This window comes from Oryzias latipes, chromosome 8 (assembly GCF_053564925.1).
Source record: "Oryzias latipes strain Hd-rR chromosome 8, Olatipes_Hd-rR_3.1".
Lineage (NCBI taxonomy): Eukaryota > Metazoa > Chordata > Actinopteri > Beloniformes > Adrianichthyidae > Oryzias > Oryzias latipes.
In genome coordinates, this window is record NC_136244.1 from 11,301,001 (window position 1) to 11,321,744 (window position 20,744).

Genomic DNA, 20,744 nt, shown 5'->3' on the forward strand with positions numbered 1-20,744 from the left:
AAAAATTAACACGCGATAGGTGAAATCAGTGAAGTAGGATTAATAGATAATAAAAGTTCCTCACTTCACACTTTATGCACTTTTCTCAGACAGACATGAACATTTTCACACTTTTCTCTCTTAAACTGTCAAAGTTGTAACCCACATAGAAAATTCAGTCCAGTATTACGGAATGAAAACAAAGATCTGCTTGGGATCCAAGATTTACTGTATTTTTAGGAGTACAAGTAGGGCACTGTAGATGTGTGTATCAGTATTTGCTAGTGGCAGCGACGAGGAAGAAAAAGCGCCATCCAAAATCAACATGGAGGATAATCTGATCGTTCTCCTCCTGAACCTTCTGATATGTTTTACTTGCTTGGACTTATGCGGGACAGAAAGCCATCAACCTGGGTCAGAGAGACACAGAAATACCGCTGAAAGCCCCATAATTCAGACGCAGCTCATGCTTTTTTGAAAAGCTTGCCTTATAAATAAAATATAAATAATAATCTCATGATCCAAGACATGGAGATTTGTTTACCGATGCTTTTGTAGAGCTCTTTAAAATAAACTTTATCTCTACTCCATCTGTGTATTCTGTACATTATTAAAGGAATGAGTTGTAATACTTCCATGTTTATGAACACATTTGTGGACAAGCATTTAGCATTGAATTTAGCTTTGATTTTGACATGCGTCAAAAGTGGCAGTGGCAAATTAGATGCATGTCGAAAAAGAAGGTTAGGGTTATGGTTAGGGATGTGAAGTTGACGGATAAATCCTGGTCAGTGTGAACGCAGCATTACGCTGAGCTTTCACTGTATGTGGGTTTTTTAATTCTGTAAAATGCATTTTTTTTTTTTTTTTGCTCCTGCGATTTATATTCCGGTGCAACTTTTAATCCAGAAAGTACAGTGTGTAGATTTGGCAAACTGAATGGATTCTGTACAAGACAACACAGAGGACTGACAATGGTCTATAGCCACACAGGACACTGACCACAGTGCCACTGAAAAAAATCTTCATGATTGCGAGACAGAGAAAATGTCTATGGAGGAAAATTCACTTCTGGATTTCAGACATCCTCTGTCCTTCCACTGACAGCTCCAGAAAAGTGTTTTCACACTCACATAAATCATAAACTCATTTGAACTTCACTAAATAATATTTTCTTCCTCTTGTCAGACTTCATTGGATCTGTAAACCAATAATTAGCATTTACAAAAGTCTGATAAGGCCCTAGTCAGCAGCACCAGTCAGACCCCCCCCCCCCCCATTGCCACCACCACCACCCTTGTTTATATGCACTAAAAACTGTAAAACTGTAAAACAGGACAAAAATAAAGGAAAAAGATCTGAAAAATCTCAGTTATGCAGATGATATTCAGCTATATGTGTCTGTCTATTGAACCACGGAATATTTTCTAATTTACAAGATTTAAAGACCTGGAGAAACTTCTAATTTTCTTCTGCTAAATTCAGATCAGACAGAGCAAAAAAAGCTGAAGCAGAAGTTGCTTTTTTTGTGTAAACACAGTGTGCTGGACTAATCCTGTTTATGCTGAGTTATAGGATACCTGCTGACTAATACAGATCTAAATATCAAAGTTCTGCTATGATATGGATTGGGTCGTCAAAATAGATTATTTTTTTTTACCTTCTCAGGGTTTGCACTGCAACTGCAAAGTAAATTTGGGTTTAAATAATCCCGTGTCCAGGTTTTATACTGCAGATAACGGCTCTCAGTGCCTCAACAGGAAGCACCAACATTCCTTTTTTGACATCTACATCCACTGCTTTGTGCATAGCATCATGGTAAATCTATTTGATGTGTACAAGTAGAGTAACAGGCTTGATGGTACAAGAAAGTGACTCCCTAAAACCAGATCCAGTTTTCTTTTCCATCAAACCTCCTGAGTTCTCAAAATAAAAAGTATACAAAATGAGTCACTTCAGGCAGTGAAATAAAACTTCTCCTCTGTCTTACCTGCTCGTGGTATTCTATGCCCATGCTGAAAGTGTTGATCAGGATGGCAGTCATGATGGCTTGGTTAAAATATTTACTTTCCACAATCGTCCTCAGGGTTTCCCGGAAATTTTTCCAGGCGTGACCAGCTTTACTGAACACGAACTTAGACCGTCGAAACCTATCTCTGACTCTTCGTTTATCGCTCTCCTGGGAATGAAATTATAAGGACACGTTCAAATTTATGATTGTTTTGCATTAAAAAAGGAAAATAAATGTAATAAATTAAATATAACCGACGTGTATTTTCTCTGACTTGATTTAGGTCCAGAGTTTTAACGTTTTAATGTAACAGGGTTCGTCACCTACCAGCTCCTTCCTCAGATGGCGGAAATTTAGCAGGCGGTCCAGCTCTCCGTTTCCTTTCTCCAGGTCCCGTAGTTCCTGTTCCAAGGTTTTAAGGCTTTGGACACACAGAGGGCACTGGAGCAACTCGATAAGCTGAGAGGTGGGCAACATGGTGGCCATCTGTAACAGACTGTGGCTATCTGAAGGGAGATTAATAATGGGAGATGATTAAAAATGTGCTGAAAGAATTCTGCTTCAAAGCATTGTTTGGTTCTCTTACTGCGTTGTCCCAGGAGCTGATGGAGCCTGTTTAATATATCATTGTGTTGAGATAGCGTCAAGTTAGCTAAATGTTGCTCTGGAGTAGGTCTGCATTGGTTGGAGTAGGTCTGTGTTGACTCGCTGCTGCAGCTGCACACAAAAGACGGCAGTATGGTTGGATAGTTCATACCCCCGTTGAGATGTCCAAGCAGCGATCCTGAGCCACGAGTTATACCAGCCGGGCTATCGCCACTATTTTCATTTGTACATCCTATCCGGACAGGAAGCGATTTCATCTCCAGCTCTTCCACTCCTCGGATGCCTTCTTCTCCATCCATATGCTCAACAGTTTGCACATGGTGCTGGCCACCGTTGCTGAGGTGGCAGTGCTCCTGCCGGTGTTGTTGCATGAGGTTATGGATCGGCCGCAGCCAGAAAGCGGCTCCCGGGCCACTAGAAACCCTCTTGGAACCTTGACCGTGTCCATTCCCACTGCTGTTACTGCCATCTCCACTTCCATTAGGGTTCAGTTTTTTACGTCGCTTACTGTTAAAAAGAGACAAACAGTTTAAAACAAAAAGAAGCAGAAGTCACTTTTATGTTTTTTTGTATTTGTCTACGATTGTGCCACGTTCCGATGATATTTTTCCAGACAACTACCAAATTCATTTAAATGTTGTATCCTGCTGAGAAATTAAATAAGACACAGCTATGTGTCTTGTCAAGGCATTTGCGAAATATCAAAAAGTCCACCAAACGCTAAGGTGCAACACTATGTTCACACCAGGCTTAGCAAAGCGCGTTTAAGTGACCACTTCCAATCAAAAGTTATGTAAACACATTTCGGGCGTCCACGTTCAAAATTCTCATGTTCATACATCGCTAAGCAAGTTTTAAGTCAGTTATCGGGCACTACGTACAAAACGCACAGCCATTGAACGTGCGTTGAAAGTGAAACCAGTTGACCTTTGACCAATCAGGGACTTGAATTTAGAAGTGATGTGTGGGTAGAGTCCTCTTCAATTCATGGAAGTGCCAACCATTTGAAAAGTGATTATGGAGGAAAAATTAATAAAAATTGCAGTTTGTGCCCCGTTGGAATCATACGACACCAAGTCTATCACATAACGTAAAGGAGCTTTGAAGAAAAAAAACCTGGAGCAAGAGTCACACGATTTGCACCGCTTCAACATTTCGGTCCGAGCCTCTTTCAATTGTGAGTATCGGGTATGTTAAAAGCAGATTCAAGAAACCATGGTCAGCACGTTCTTCAATGCGCATCACATATCCGATATGTACATAGCATAATGGAGACAAATGAAACAGTCATTTTGTTGAAGTACCTGTGCCACCGATAGTATATCCTCTGCAACCTGCGCCTTAGCTTGCGATAAAGGTGACTAATGTAACGCAGTATTTCCTCATAGCATGAGCCAGGTTCAGTGTAGCTGGAAAATGTGGAGTCGCTTGACATGTAGCGCGCACGCTGCTCCCTCATCAGGGCGTTCTCCCTCTGCTTCGTTTCAGAGAACTGGGTGGCGATGACCACGAGGCACAAGTTGATCATAAAGAAAGATCCCACCTGGTTGGGAAAGACACAGAGTAACTGATAAAGAACTAACTGCAAAAATACACATTTTCAAAAGAAAAAAATAAATCAATTGAGTAGGGCACTGAAAAATTTCAACTGTCAAGTTATACTCAAATATTAAAAACAAAAAAAAGTAGAAGAAAATGGTTTTTAATCACTTGCACTAATCTAAATAATCTATAAGTGACTTTTAATTTTCCTCATTCAATGACTCTTTTAAGTCATTTTCTTTTGTAAATCCCTTCTGAGTTTCTTCTTAACAAAACTCTCTACACTCACATTCCTCATTTTGCCTCTAACCATTTCCATTTTTCTCTATTTCAGTGCAAAACAAGCCTTCTACATCAAACAGCAAGGGGGCAGGGAGCTCAGCGTGAAAGATCTTCTCAGTTCATTTCCCTAAAACCAGTCAAAACAAAATCTCATTTATACAAAAAAAGATGGTTCAACAGCCACAGGCCATGTTAATCCAAACTCTAGCGCAACTAACCTGGCCTTAAAACAACTTGTTACACTTTCTTTGCCAAAGGTTTAACCTTGTTACACTGGAGCGTTTACATTCTTTCGACTACCGTAACTCCTTAACTGTTTACACAATTGACACAATTCCAACTGATTCTGTCGCGGAGAAAACCAGCATTGCCCCGTTATGTCATACTTTAAGACAGTGACATAAGTATTCAAAAAGAAAAGCGTTTTTTTTCTCCACGTCTGAATCAGCTAATTCACGGTGACCATGGAAACGGTCAAAGAGTTACGCTATGTCAACACACGCTGTGTGTTATTAAGGTGTTGTTGCCAACAACTCCAGTTTTAAGAGTTAACCTATGCTCAACTTTTTTTTCACTTTAGGGCAAGGATCGCCAGAAAACAAGGAACACTGTAGATCATAACAACCATAGTTGCAGTTATTTTTCCCCCTATAGTGAGACCTTGACATGGCGTCTGACATGATTGGCCAGATGCGGAAATTATAAAAATTACCCTAACCATATCCCAAAAGTGTTTAGAATTGTAGAAAAACTTTAATCAAATCTTAAAACAGGAATAACTGTTAGGGTCGCCAGTTAAAATTGTTTCTGTCGAGCAATACGAGAATAATTTTGGCTCCGGAAAAGGACTTCCAGTTCTGGGCGTTGATGTCTGCAGCCAGGTCCTCTCCCCTATGATAGCTCTCTGACACAGTTATATTAATTTTAATCTGATCACAATCCACAAAATTTACAGACTATTTATATCTCTATAGAAAATTGACATTTTATTAGTCCCAAAAAATTTTTTGAAAATGATTTTTAATAGATATGTGGTAATTCAACAGGTTTAGAGGTGGTACTTACAATAATGAGCAGTATAAAATATATAAAATTGTAGAAAGAGTGAGCATCCATGACAAAGTACATAATGTCCACCCAGCCTTCAAGTGTGATGACCTAGATATGACAAAAAAGAAAAAAAGAGGAATGTTTACTGTGGAAGCATAAACTGTTACAGTCATAAAAAAGTGAACACAAACCCAAAAACATTTGTTTTAACTGTGTGTTGATGGACACACAGACGGAAGACCAGCGATTTAAGTTGGATGAGTGAGATGTTGGAAACAAATTTACTTTGACGCAGTTTTGTTTTCTACTTTTTTTCTCTTTCATTTTTCAAACAATCCAGTAGGTGGTGAATCTAAGCCCCTCTTCTGCCTCTAAACCTGCTTTTCCTCTGTACTTGTTCACATCCTCTACAGTTGCAAGCCCCCCCCCATTGCAGAGAGTGCATGGTATTGTCACCGAAGCAACACGTTGACACAGCAGGGGCGCCCTATCGAATATTTCATTAACTTTAAGAGGAAATGGGTGATTTTAGTCTGGAAAGCCAGTGGGGAAATTCTTTCCCTGCTCACTACACAATGCAATTTAGTGCGTTTACCATTTTACAGGGCTATACGACTCTACAATTCCAAAATCGAGTGTCCTAGAAATTTCTCAGAAGTCTGAGGAAAACCAGTGTGCATTGGTGCTAAATAGATTAGTGAACATACACCACAATGTATTGTGTTAGAACAATTTTTGTCAAAAAAAAGTTTTTTTATAAACCATCTTAGTTTTCGTCATCATTCTAACATTTCTGACAATAAAATGAAAAAATTTGTCTAATTTCACCGGTAAAAACAAAGTAAAATTTATGTTTATATGAAGTTTATGTTATTATATTTGAATAAATAGGAAACTGCGTTTATGATAAAATAATACTTATTGTCTCATCACTTGTCTCACCTGGAAGATAGCTATGGAAGCATAGCCTATGTTGTCAAAGTTAACAGCCCCCTTATGGGGATTGAACTCTCCAGCATGGCAAACATTGTAGTACTGGTTCCAGTTCACACATCCGTTAACACTGGCCCCGGCCACAGAATCAAAGGAGCCAATCAGCACAGAGCTTTGCTGGGAAGCGGTCAATGAGCACTCCACTCCGTCCTCAGTGGAGGGCGGCACGTCATAGCAATGCAGCATTCCGTTTTCGCGTGGTGTTGAACAGATAAACGGGTTGTCCTCCCCCTCCTCATCCACGTAGTAAGGTTTTAGAGACTGGTTGTACAATCTGTCGAGACAAAAATATAGTATCTGTTAATTGCATCATTACCAAATTCTAAAAGATAATCTTCATTTTGTCATTTAGCCTTCTGATGGAGTGGGAAGCTTTATAAAAGAAAAGTATTACTGATAACATGGATATAGACAACCAACTGGATGGCTTACACTTTTGTGTCCTCTCCCAGAAAGCAGCGGTTGCGTAGCAGGCCTGCCCATAGTTGGACTCCCACAATGCCAAAGATGAAAAATACAAAGAAGCAGAGAAAAAGAACATTTCCCAGCATGGGCAGAGTGTCCAAGAGCAGTGTCACCAAGATCCTCATGCCTACACAGAGGGACACAAACAGCAAAAACCAGAACACATTAATGACCCGCTTAAACAAGTGTGGCTCAGCAGCCAGGCCTCTGGCTTTTAAACACCCTAACAAACCCCACTGATCTCATAAGTTTAGGAACTCCAGTTACATTCCCACAGGAATATAACCAGAAGTGATGACTGATGTCACCGATGGTGACAGTTTGACATGATTTCACCCCTTAGACATTAACCTCGGTTATGTAAGCTTGTGCATTCAGCATCCTTTTTCCAGATGTCAGAAAGGGTCAGCGTCAGCAGAGGTGGAGATCCTTCCCTCTGCCCGGGGATGAATCAATGTCATCCTTTAACCTTTTGGCTCTACCTTTTTCCTTACATCACAGCCTTGTCACATTCATCCCATATACATTGCAACACCTTTACGCTTTCTGAATTGCAATCTGACTACATTTATATCAAACGCCAACAAGTACTAATGAATATTCAAAAACAGAACTTTCTTTAGGACATGGAATCTAATTTGGATTTAGCATCCTGCCAATTAAAAGTAATATCTTAATTCAAAAATCTTCCTCTCAACAAATAGAATTACAGAACTACTCTCTGTGACTTTGCAGGGTTTATTGAGATATTTATTTATAGTTAATGCACAGCTTTCAAATCCTCTGCAGTGACGGCACTACTCTACTCACCCAGTCTGAGTAAGGACCATTAACTGTGAGAACTGGTCCAAGTGAGTCTGATTTTACCATTTGAAAAATGGTTCGCTTCCGGCTCCAACAAAATAAAGTCAATTCAGGACTGTACTTATATAGAAGCATCTGATTGGTCAGTTTATGTCTTCAATAACTTAAACTAAGGAAAATATATCATGCAAAAATAATGAATTTGCAAAAACATGTTAAAAAAAAGGTATCAGAGCAAGAAAGTTTATTCTGACAAATAGAATGACTGAGTAACAGCTGTTTATTTCTCAATAGAGGTCTACAGGATTTTGGCTTCTTGGAGTCAGCAGGTACTTCCTGTTTGGAACACAAGGGGGGAGGGATCACTCAGTCTAGTTCTAATGGTAAGGTCATCCAAATAGTAATAATTGAGTTCCAAGCTATGTAAACAGCAGAAGAAAACCTGGGATACGACCCATTATAATGCTGGATCAATACAGGAATTTTACAAAAACTACTTTTAAATAGAATATCAGTTAGTCTCTTAGAGGATGTCATTTCTTAGCATTCCAACACACACTGTTTCTACATCCTTAAAGGGCCAATACCATACTTTTTTTAAGCCTGTCATAGCAAACTACATCCATATATATACTGTATATAATAATATGTCAACTTTGGCACACTATAGTATGACGTTTTTTAAGAAACAGTTTTCATAGGTTTCCTACCCAGAAGTAAGACGACTCGATCTCTGAGCCATCAGCTGTCGCTCCTTGTGGATGCTGCCCATTTCACGATGTCAACATAGAGACGGCCTCAGCAGTGTGTCTGCATTATCCCCACAAAAATTAACAACATCTGCACTCTTGCGGAGATGGATTTGCATGTTGTGCATAAAAAAAATTGTTTGGCCGATCAGCGCTAGCTCTGTGGATAAAGTGTGTGTGTTAGCGTGGGGGCGGTGCTAGCAGCACACTCTTCCTGGAAGGAGCTGTTCCTCAGCTATCTACGACACAATGTGAGAACCCACTCGTTTTCGAGGATTGGGAGGGGCTAGTGCTCAGAATTACCACTTTGGGGTTTTTCAAAGTGAGTCATTACAATTATAATACACTCAAAAGTTCATGCCTTTGCATGATGTAGGCCCTTTAACTAATTTTTGTTGTTGTTGTATGCAATAAATTGTGGTATAAACAAGGAAGCATTTTGTTTCTTGCAGTGTGTGAATCCATTTTGTTTTGTTTTATACATGCCATTGCACTCTGCTGTTCTTTGACCTTCATTGCCTTTTTTTTCAACCCAAATCCTCCTCATTCAGGTTGATTCTCGTTTCATCAAAATATTTGATTTTGTCATTTTGGTATGACTTGTCTGTCCTGATGATGGACAGTGAACACACACCAAGACCCTTATACCAAAAACTAACAGCTGAACAAAAATAGTTTTCATAAGTAAAGTGTTTGGATTAAACATCTTCAATGGACACAGTGATATTTGAACCCGTGTCACTAAAATGTGTCTAAACCAAACAGCTGCTGCTCTTGCAGTCTGCATCTGAACAATACAATTTGGCTGCTTGCCTAATGCATGCCAGTTAATAATCTGGTAAATTGTTATGACACCGCTGTCCAGTCAAAGTCTTTATTTGGGAATTTGTGTGCACTTCTATCACAAAGATTTTATGAACATTACGTAAGTCCACAGCAATTATTTGTACAATCTTTGTGAGGTTAAACTAAAAAAGATTTTTCCTTAACTTACCATACAGCAGAGAGATGATTGATTCTTAATAAATCATTTTATTGTCTAAAGCATAGTAACCAAAGGAAATCATTACATAGAACCACAATAATCCTGGATGAAAAACCTGACAAGACTCATTCCAGAATGATTTAAAGTAATCCCGATTGACTCTAATAAGCTAAAGTGATGACTGGACTTACTTGGTACTCTGTTGATGGCCCGCAGTGGTCTGAGCACTCGGACTGTACGGATGGCTGACAGACTTGCATTTTGGCCATCCAAAGAATATTCCAACATCCTGAAAGTGTAGAGAGGTGGGATGAAACTGATTTTTTGCATTTCATGAAACTTTTGATTGCACTAAATAACAAAATTGTGAAAACACACTAAACATCAAGGCACCCTAGGCAGGAGATCAGATCGATGATCGACCTTGTAGTTGTTTTAGGCCACCTTAAGCCTTGTGTGATGGACACTCGAGTAAACAGAGGGGCAGAGCTGTCCAGCGATCATTCCCTAGTGATGAGCTGGATTTGGTGGCGGGGAAGAAAGCCGGAAAGACATGGCAGACCTAAACGTGCTGTGAAGGTCTGTTGGGAACATCTGCCTGAGTACTACGGGAAGGGACTTAAGGGAAGTCTTTAACTCCCACATCCGGGAGAGCTTCAAACGGGTACCAAGGGAGGCTTTTCAGTTAGAGTGGACCATGTTTTCCATCTCTATTGTCTCTGCTGTGGTCGCAAGGACTATGGTGCCTGTCCCAGCGGAAACCCCCGAAACCGGTGGTGGACCCGGAGGTAAGGGATGCCGTCAAGCTGAAGAAGGACTCCTACCAAGCTTGTGGGCAGCTGACAGGTACCAACAGTCTAAGCGAGCTGCGGCTCAGACTGTTGCAGAGGCAAAAACTTGCTCCTGGGAGGAGTTCGGTGAGGCATGGAGAAGGACTATCGGCTGGCCTCGAAGAGATTCTGGCAACCTGTCTGGCACCTCAGGAGGTAAAAGTAGTTTTCTGCAGGCACCATTATCAGTGCAGCTGGGGAGCTGTTGATTTTACCTGGGGATATTTGTGTTTTGTGGATTTGGAGAAGGTGTTCAATCGCTGTATGACCTGAGCAAAAGCTTGGTTCGGATAGCAGGCACTAAGTCTGACCTTTTCCTGGTGCATGTTCGACTCTGGCAGGGCTGCTCTTTATCACCGGCCAGTTCTGTTCATAGACAGAATCTCTATGCGCAGCCAGGGGCCAAAGGGGTGTCTGGTTTGGATCGGCTTGTATGAAGGTCAGCACCGCTGAGTCTGAGGCCATGGTTCTGGACTGAAGAAAGGTAGTTTGCCATGTCTGGGTGGGTGGAATGCTCCTGCCCCAAGTGGAGGGGTTATCTTGGGATCTTGTTCACGAGTGTGGTACGGTCGCTGTACCGGACCGTTGTGGTTAAATGAGAGCAGAGCTGAATAACAAAGCTCTCAATTTACCTGTCGATCTTCATTCCAGTATTGTCATGACCTTTGGGTCATGACCGAAAGAATATAGTCCAGAATACAAACGGCTGAAATGTGCTTCCTCCGTAGGGTGGCTGGGCGCTCCCTTAGAGAAAGGGGGAGAAGCTCGGTCACCTGCAGAGAGCTCAGAGTAGAGCCACTACTCCTTCACTTCAAGTGGGGCCAGTTAAGGTTGCTCGGCCTTCTGGTTCAAATGCCTCCTCGACACCTCCCTGGGGAGGTGTTACGGGCATGTCCCACTGGGCGGAGGCCCCAGGGAAGACCCAGGATTCGCTGGAGAGACAACGTCTCTTGGTTGGCCTGGAAAAGCTTTGCTGTCCCCCCAGAGGAGCTTGAGGAAGTGGCAGGGAGAGGGAAGTCTAGGCATTTTTGCTTAGACTGCTGCCCCGCGACCCAGTCCCATAGGAGCGGAAGAAGATGGATGGAAATAGAACAAACCAAACAAAATAAAGGAACTGCCTCCAAAATATTAAACTCTCAAATGCTCGAAATTTGATACATACACATTTTTAGAAATTATTTCTTGCAAATTGTCATCACGTTAATTTTTCAAACAATTCATTTATATAAATTGTTTATGGCTGCTTGAATTTGAAAGATTTTATCCGAAACCTAATTTCAGGTTTGTGTTCTCCATATGCTTTTATTGTGAAAGTGACATTGTACATTTTATCACTAATAAGATTTTTTTTAATTGTAACCAAAAACGTTGAGAATTTTTTGACTTAAAAAAAAAGAAGAATCTAAAAAAAAAAGAAGACCTACCCTGCCATTACGATCACAAAGTCGAGCTGGTTCCACCTGTCGGCCAGGTAACATTTGGAGCCAAAAACCCCAAAGGCCATCATCTTGATTACCATTTCCACAGCGAAGAAAGCAAAGATGCAGTCGTCCAACACCTGTTTGCATTCAAAAAAGAAATAAGGAAAAGAAAAACACGACAAGAACAGAGTTCAGAAAACAGTCCACAAAAAGAAGATACATTTACAGGAAACTGCAAAAGGCACTCAAGAAGTTGGGAGGAAAAGAAATCTGGTTAGCATGAGCTAGTTTTAACCCAGCAGGGTTATGTTTCAATTAATTATACATCTCCTAAATCAAAATCAGTGTCTGTTTTTCTTTCGTATAATGAGGACATCTCACTGCGTTAAGAATCAACATGGCACTGGCACTGCAGTGAGAGCTGGTTGAAATACAGGAGAGTGACAGGACAGTAAATTACATTTTATATCATCAGTTCTTTATGAGTACTCAGAGAAATGAATTCAACAAAAATGAGAGGACGTCAAAAAATGATTGGACAAAACCAGAAAGCAGCCTCCCCATGGCAGTACTGCAACTGTTGGTGCATAAAGGTAAAGGTTATGTGTTGAGCAATGCACAAAGGTGCAATACGTCCCATTTAGAACGTTCTGGAAAAATAGAGCTGACAGGAGTGTCAGACTCACCTGCAGCACTTTGCACCTCTCCGACAGGCAGTCGACGTCCTCACAGGGTTGAAACATCCCCAGAGTCACACAGTTAAGCAGGATCACCATCATGGATATGTACTCAAACCACGTGGAGGAAGGAGTTAAGGTCGAAACACATGTGACCTTGATTCAAATCAAAACTTGATCTGCAACAAATGGGTTTGGCTTAAAAGGAACACCAAAGGGACATGAGTGGCCAGGATGGAAGGACATTGAGCTGTCACATTGGGCCAAAGATTTACTTAAGTTTCACAAAGAGCAGACTGAACCATCTGGAGAAGTCACAGTTACAAAAACGACATTTTTGAGGGATGCTTGTGTTTAAAACCAGCACAAATCATGGAGAACAAAACGGTAATCCTGATGGTTCTTTTTCTATAACACACTAACAACCTTTAGTAACTTTTTTTGGTGTGTAATTTATGCTACGTAGTTTCTGCCCTATAAGGAGCTTTTAAAAGTTTTAATGTATTTCAAAAAACGGCAGTGTGACTTATTATCCAGATTATTTCTACTTATGGTCGAAACGGTTTTGGAAGCTAAATGTGCTCTATCAAAATGTCACTTTTTTAATGAGTTGCAAACAAGTTTTGGTGTTACTGGGAATTTGCAAATGTAGCTAACGTGTAGCGTTGTCAGACTGTGTTTTTCTTTTTTTTCATCTTTTTTATGTGTGACTAACATTAGGTTTGTTGTTGGCGTAGTCACAGTAATATTTATTTTGGCAGTCTCAGTGTTTTTTCTTCGTGTTGTAAACAGGTTGAGAAATACAGGTATTGCAAATACATGGTTAACGTGTTACAATCAAGTTTTAGAGTTACAGAGAACACAGTCAATAAAATCTGGCTGATGTATGAGTTTATCTCAAGCTCTTTTGTCTCACTTAGTGCGCCCTATAGTTCGGTGCGCCTTGTATATGACATAAGTTTGAAAACAGACCGTTCACTGACGCTGTACCTTACAATCTGACCTACAGTGTGGAACATACAGTACTTTAAATTTCCGTTTCTTTAATTGGTTTCCTGAAGTGTTTGTGTGCATTCACTATTCACTAAGTTAAGGTCACAGTCGGTGTAGTTGGTTTTAAACCAGACTCGTCCAAGAAACAAACTGACGCTCGGTTTGAGCGACCACAATGAAAATTTCTAAACTGCAGGATTTTATATCATAATTTACATCTGTTATCTCAAAATCAAGCAAAATAAAAAAATATCCATGATCTTGTTACTCTGGAAATAGATTACCACAGAAAGTTTCCATATTTAAGGATCAATTCAAGACCTTTTTGCAGAATCTCACGTTAACATCTGATAGGTTATTGGATACCATGAAATAAATGCACTATTGACTTTATGGGGAGGTTATCAGCAAGAATGAGTGGCAGTCACCTTTTAAAGAGTTTAAATAAGCTTGTTGGTTGAATAATCTGTAGTTTTTGTGAAGATGTGTCAGAAACTGTCACTTCTTTCCTGATCTCATGTTCTCTTCCGTTCACTTGAGTCATTAGCCGCGGTTACATGCGCAAAAAATCTTGATCGGATCAATGGTCGTATTAAAATCCAGCCGTGCACATGGTCCCAGAAAAACGTTTTCCGATTAAAACAAACGTTCACATGGTCACACTTTCGGTCGGAATAAATCATTTGGGCATGCGCAGTAGGGTTAAAAATACCGGAAGAGGAAATGAGTCCCACTGTAAACAAAGTGAGCTGCCATATACATTCATGCAGCAGCTCGGTAATATACGAGATGATCTTCTAAATGTGCTTTTATTACTGTTATGAATATTATGAAGCGCCTGTTCGCTCATCATTTGATTTTCAATCCTTGTTTGATGAACATAAAATCCATGCTGGAAACGCTGCAATCTGCATCTTGGCTGCACGTGAATATGTGGGAATAACATCAGCCTTTATTTTGTCGGGACACGACTGGAAATACAAATCCACGTGAAGGCGTGTTTACATGAAGCATTTTTCTTCCGATCAGGCGTTCTTTCCGATTAGCTTTGTCCATGTAAACGCAGCTGTTGTTTGTTCCCGTTTCACACATCTGATTTCTTTTTGTCTCTCACTTGTCTGTTTTTAATTAATTAATTTATTTTTTGAAAGCTATAAGTAAAGACTCAGACTGAAAATAAAAAAAAATCTTCCAAAAGAATTACTCGGACAACGTTATAGGAAGGCAGATCAGTTTTTAACCACACTTGGCCAGGAAGATTAAATAAATATAGTATAAATTTTAATGATTGGTTTTAATGTTGTTTATTTCACATGTGCCATGGTCAAGCTGTCTATTCATTATACTTTTATTTCTGTTGTTTAATTATAGGAATCACAGTGGGTCCAAGTAGTAGTCAAAAAGCATACTTCGATCTAGGCTGAAGAAATGAAAAGGATCTCTTCCCTTTCATAAATTGGAGTCTAATGTTCTAAAAGCTGAAGGGGACAATAAAAGAAGCATTAAAACTCCTCTCTACACCATTCCTTTATTTAAGCAGTGAGAATTTCTTATACAATGAACTCAAACAGCAGAGCTGTCCGATTCTTACAAACAGAGGTTTGGGTGCAGGTGGGTGACGATGTTGAAGATGGTAGAATTTGAGTTTATATTAAAAGAAGAACTTGTACACTAATCGTTGCATATTGTGATTGGAGGTTTGTTGTTTCTTGGCTTAAATCTGGAAGTCAGTTTATCTTTTAAATGGGTGCTAAATTTCTATGAACACTTGTAGTAAAGTATGTTGTTCATTTTTCAGCATATCCCTTCACAGGTCAGCACAGTGAAATCAGCTTTCACTAGCCGCAGTTACATGTGCAAAATATCTTGATAGGATCAATGGTCGGATTAAAATCCAGCTGTGTAAATGGGCCCAGAAAAACCTTTCCGAATATAACAAACGTTCACATGGGTCTCACTTTTGGTCGGAATAAATCATTTGGGCATGCGCAGTAGGGTTAAAAATACCGGAAGAGGAAATGAGTCCCACTGTAAACAAAGTGAGCTGCCGCATACATTTATGCAGCAGCTCGGTAATATACGAGACGATCTTCTAAATGTTATATTTTGAAGCGCCTGTTCGCTCATCATTTTATTTTTAATTCTGTGTGGTCCTTGCTTCTTTGTGGCAGAACGGATCTGGAAGAAGCCAGGGTTAGGAGTGGGCTAACACGCACTAACAACATTAGCCTTGTTTGATGAACATATGATCCATGCGGGAAATGCTGCAATCTGCATCTTGGCTGCACGTAGATATGTGGGAATAACATCAGCCTTTACTTTTGTTGTGACACGACTGGAAACACAAATCCACGTTGATTGTTTGAACGGTTTCTAAGGACTGAGCTGCATTTCTGCTTTGAAAAGCTCACACACACCGCCCCAAAGCCGCTGTGTGTGCTGGCGGTCCAAGCTCTGCTCGGACACACGGTTCTCCTGAGTCCAGCAGCTGCTAACCCAGAGCGGCAGGTCGGAAGCCTCCCCCCCGGAGCGCACACATAACAAAGCACCAACGCCCTGTCCGCAAACACAAAGCTATAAATCCGGCTGCTCTGCTCACAGACACAGTTCATTCGCGCAGAGCAGCCGGTCGGTCCAGTATGAGCTCCAAAGCTTTCTCTGAAGAATAGAATTTAGACTTAGACATGTCATTGTCTCTCTACAGTGAGATCGCCTCCAATGATGACACGGTTCCTTTTTTGAACCCCTATCTCCACACCATCACACTGACTCCACCAAAGATGATCCTCTGTTGGTGCAGCAATCATCCATTATATTTTGGGACTTCGTCGCTTCACTTTGATTCTACGATCAAACCGGGACAATCAAAATCTGGGTTTGCCACTGAAAATGACAAAGGAGGACAAAAGAACAACGGATAAAATTTAGCTCCTGTGCTAACTTTGGCGTATTTATGTTGAAGCAGCTGCTGAAACATTGATTAAAGTGCACTTTCCAATAAAAATAAAAGAAGGAACAAAAATGACATTCCTCCACATGTTTAGGTTCCAGCACTAACTTTACCAACACCATTTTCTAGACAGGGAAGCATTGACTATATTGTCCAGTTAACCTTGACAGTAATTATGTAGAAGACAGAGTGAGGAAAAATTCTTTTTGGGGTGTGGTCTTCCATAGGACACAAATGTTTGACCTACCTCTAAAATGCCCTGTTATACGAAAACATTGCCTTCAGCTTGTAGAAAGCTCTGAGACTCACTCAAGCTATTTGGCAAAATGTTTCATGAGTGCTTAGCTGTGCTGCTCGTCTCACACATGCCTTTTCCTTACAAATGTGCCACATTTAACAGGAACAAAAAACAGGTTTACAGTAGATTTAATGCTAAAAATAACTCTTACAGCAAAATAAAAATAAAAAAATCCTTGACTTCTTTACATACATTACTTGCTATGCTAGGTTTAGACCACTCACGCTTAAACCCTTGTGCTATCCTATGGGGTCAAGATGGGGTCAAGATGACCACTGACGTGTTATCCCTACCAAGACAAAGGGGGATAAAGGTGGAGAGGTGGAGGCAAAGCAGGTCCTTCTCAGTAAAAAGCATGACTTTGATGTTCATCAGTCGAGAAAAGCAATCAAGGACTTAACATGAAACTGACTAAATACAATTTCAAAAACGGTATTGGGCTAGTCTTAAAGATCCACTGTCTTATGCTTCACAAAAATGTTTGTAGTTTCTGTCAAAAATAGAAAACATACTATTTGTACATAATTTAGAAAACATTTGGAACATATACAGTATAGGAGGCGACAATGAAGTCCTGTTCCTATAGCAGGGGTGTCAAACTCATTTTTTTTACCGAGGGCCGCATCAGCATAGCGTCTGTCCTTAAAGGGCCAGATATAACTTATACATGTAACTAAGTGTAATGAAAAATAAATGTAACTACTCCTTAATGTTAAACAACTAATTCTTTATTTATTATATCTTTTTAAAGTAACAATTACAGTTGCATAGAAAACATGTTTGCTTGTCACTCTAGCATAAATCCTTTTACATTTTGTCTGCTTTTAAAAACCCACATAAATCCCTTAATGAAGGATCAAATTATCCAAGTGAATAAAGAAAAATACCATAAAAGTGAGCTAGAAAGAGAAGAAGAAGAACATGTGTTACACGTGTAACATTTAACAAAATAAGGCTGCACACAGCCTTGTGCTCTCGTGGGCCACATAAAATAACATGGCGGGCCACATTTGGCCCCTGGGCCTTGGGTTTGACACTTGTGATAAAGATTAACAGCAGTAGTACATAGAAAAGAGTATACATGAAGTCCACTTTGGCTCTTCAAAGTAGACTTAATGTTTAAGCAGTAGAAATTGCACTTTTAACTTTGAATGCAAATGATTTATTTGAGTAAATTTGCTTCAGCAGCTAATCCTGGGTTGCACAGGGTTTTCCTTAGTAAGGCCTCGTGTGTGTAAACAACAAAATAATTCATTGTAAGGATTCAGTGGTTTGGTTTTGTTTTTAGTCATGTTTTTGGTTTTCTATTTGTCAGTCACTCCACTTTAAGGTTCATGATCCACAGCTTTCTACAGTTCAGTTAATTACCCTCAGCCTATTTAAGTGTCTTGGTTTCTGTTCATCCTTGTCAGGTCATCTGCTCTGTGTCACCAGTTTGGTTCTCCCCATAGTTTAGTCATGTTTCAGTTTGTTTATTAAATGTTTTATTTCCTGTCACCAAGCCTGGTCTCCAGCATTTTGGGTCCTCCACCATCAGTTCCTGAAATTCATAGGAAGAATGATTTCTTCTCTATATATTATGTATTATGTTCTATTCATGAAAGGAATCTATAGTTCATTTATACAAATCAACTGTATCAACTAAATCAACTAATAACATATTGAGTCCGGTATAGGTACAATAACCGTTTGGCCTACAACTACCGTTCAGGGTCCTTCGATTCACACTACGGTAGCCCCACTTGGACAAACTATGTGGCGTGGAGATCTGCTCGGGCTCTACATATTTTCATTTCACGTTTCCTTTTGTAATATAAAGTTATTTTCCCTCATAAGTTATGTCTGACATTATTCTTTGTAGTGTTTATAGAGAAATTTTGCCACAACTCACTTTGTAAAAAGATCTGTGGCTGTTAGAATGAACCTGCTGCTCCACACAAGTCAAGTGAACAGTGTCTCTGATCAGAGCAGCTGGAGTCTCGTAGCTTCGTGTTTGCAGGCCGTGAAGCTGCTTTGTTATAGTGTTCGGTCTGGAGAAGGGTTCGGACCGCAATACTAAAAGCTCGTTTAGAAGATAATCTCACTCTGTGTCGGAGCTCTGTTTGTTTACAATGGACTTCATAAGTTCAATAAAAAAACAAAAAAAAGCTACAGACTTCATAATATCTTCTATCTTCTTCTATGGTAGTATCGTAATTTGTCCAGAACAATCACTATCTGACACGTCATCGGACAAACGGACAGCCAATCACATAATGTGACGTCAGCACTACTCGACCCCGAATGGTTGTTGTAGGCCGAAAGGTTATTGTACCTATACCAGGAAATTTCTTATTTTTTTATCTTTTTTGCCTCAGAACTTTGAAACACGCTGGTCACTACACTAACGTAAATAAATAATTGTTTTTATGTTTTTCATGTTTTTAGCTTTACTGCTTCTACTGGGTTCTACTCAGAGAAATTAATGGTCGAAGACTTGGGAATCCTGGTCAAACAGAACCAGTACAAAGTCTGGTGTCTGCTCCAAACAAGTGTAATGCAAGGCAGACATACCAATCAGCATGAACCCTCTTGTCTCTGATTGGCTGCTTGGTGGCACAAATAATACACGTAACAGAATGTTGAGAATGCAAAGTCAGAAATAGTTATAAAGCAAGAAAAGAGAACGCATCAGAAGACGTTTGTATTTCAAACGCAAAAATGTAATTTGAAAGCAAAGAAAAACATTTTGAAGCAAACATTTAATCATTTCATTTGCTTCTTAAAATGTTTTGTTTTTTAAACCTTTGACAGATTTTTGAAACGGAAATTTTGATCTCAAAACTGTGATTTTAGTTGTCAAGGTGGTGGCACTTATGTCACTTCAAAGGAGTGTGTGTACATAGATTTTAACAAAAAATGACAAAAAACCTAATTAAAAGACAACTGAGAACGCTTTTACAATACATCAAAAGATGATCAAAGTGATTCTTTAGGGAAACATTTAAAATGCATTTGGTTTGGGTCATTGTTATTAGTTTTTATGTGCTTTAGTTCGTTTTTTGTGTCCCTTGGGAACAATTACAGAACTTGATTGGACAATTACAACACATTTCAGATGTTTGAAGGCATCATAGGACATTTTTGTGTATCTACATCTATTACATGTCTAGGAATCAAATAGAGGAAGAAAACTTGTAAAAAAAATACAAATGTCTCTTCTGAATAAAAAAAACCACTTAAGTAATCTGTCGTGGATTTTTGTCTGCTTTTTTTTAATCCTCCTTTTATCGTTTTTCAGGAATCGGGGAGATTATCTATTTAGGACAACATAATCAGTTACAAAGGAGGCACATTGGGCTTCTTTCTACCCTTTCCTTTATTGTATAAGACCACTCTAAGCCACAGTGTCTCAGTGCTGCAGCCCACACTCGTGCTTCATCATATTAAACCAAACCGCTGTTTACACAGAGCCATGTTCCTATTTTATGAACCTGAACAGGCTGAAATCTGGTTGAGGCACTGCACAATATTTTTTTAAACAAATGTGCACCCATTTAAAGAGCTAATATGAGCACAATCAGTCTAAGCCTTGATGTTCTCATAATCTTACAAAAAGCACAGACAGCCCGCTCCAGCTTGATTTAATGCAAAAAAAAAAAGGTAAAAATATTAAACCCGAATGAGCCTAAATTGTACGCTTCTACAGTAGCTCCAATTTATGTCTCATCGTGACAATTAGGGAAGAAATAATAAGTATCAAGGAAATCATGGAGAATTTATGAGTAACATGCGGGGGCGAGACGGATGAAAAAAATGAGGGGGAAAGAGCAAAAGATAAAAAGAAAAGATCTAGAAGTCCTGTCTGTAAAAAAAGAGACACTTGTCCTGGTGTTATTCAATGTTTTTCCATAGAAACAGCTCACTTTTACTCTCTTGCTCCCCTTCACACACAAACACGCACTGATCTAGTGTGTGTTCTGCACTGCAGCATCGGTCCATTCCCAAAGCACTGCTTTAATTGGGGGGGGGGGGGGGGGGGGGGATTAACTACTGTCTTCTTTCCAGCTCAAAAAATGAAGACATACACAAACACAGCATTTCCATAGATGTGTGCAGCCTACATTATG

The 20,744-nt window shown here is 39.7% G+C and overlaps 1 protein-coding gene across 2 annotated transcripts in view; it reads right to left on the reverse strand.

Annotated features, from left to right (window-relative positions):
* cacna1ha (calcium channel, voltage-dependent, T type, alpha 1H subunit a) overlaps positions 1 to 20,744 on the reverse strand; it is a 132,962-nt gene that overhangs the window by 45,520 nt on the left and 66,698 nt on the right. For both annotated transcript variants that reach the window (XM_011478367.4, XM_011478366.4), the window contains exons 3-12: positions 12,404 to 12,515; positions 11,721 to 11,854; positions 9,658 to 9,755; positions 6,896 to 7,055; positions 6,413 to 6,737; positions 5,486 to 5,578; positions 3,901 to 4,139; positions 2,577 to 3,103; positions 2,318 to 2,496; positions 1,970 to 2,158 (exon numbers count right to left, since the gene is read on the reverse strand). In XM_011478367.4, coding sequence (XP_011476669.1) covers positions 1,970 to 2,158; positions 2,318 to 2,496; positions 2,577 to 3,103; positions 3,901 to 4,139; positions 5,486 to 5,578; positions 6,413 to 6,737; positions 6,896 to 7,055; positions 9,658 to 9,755; positions 11,721 to 11,854; positions 12,404 to 12,515 — 2,056 coding nt within the window. The remainder of the gene's footprint in view (positions 1 to 1,969; positions 2,159 to 2,317; positions 2,497 to 2,576; positions 3,104 to 3,900; positions 4,140 to 5,485; positions 5,579 to 6,412; positions 6,738 to 6,895; positions 7,056 to 9,657; positions 9,756 to 11,720; positions 11,855 to 12,403; positions 12,516 to 20,744) is intronic.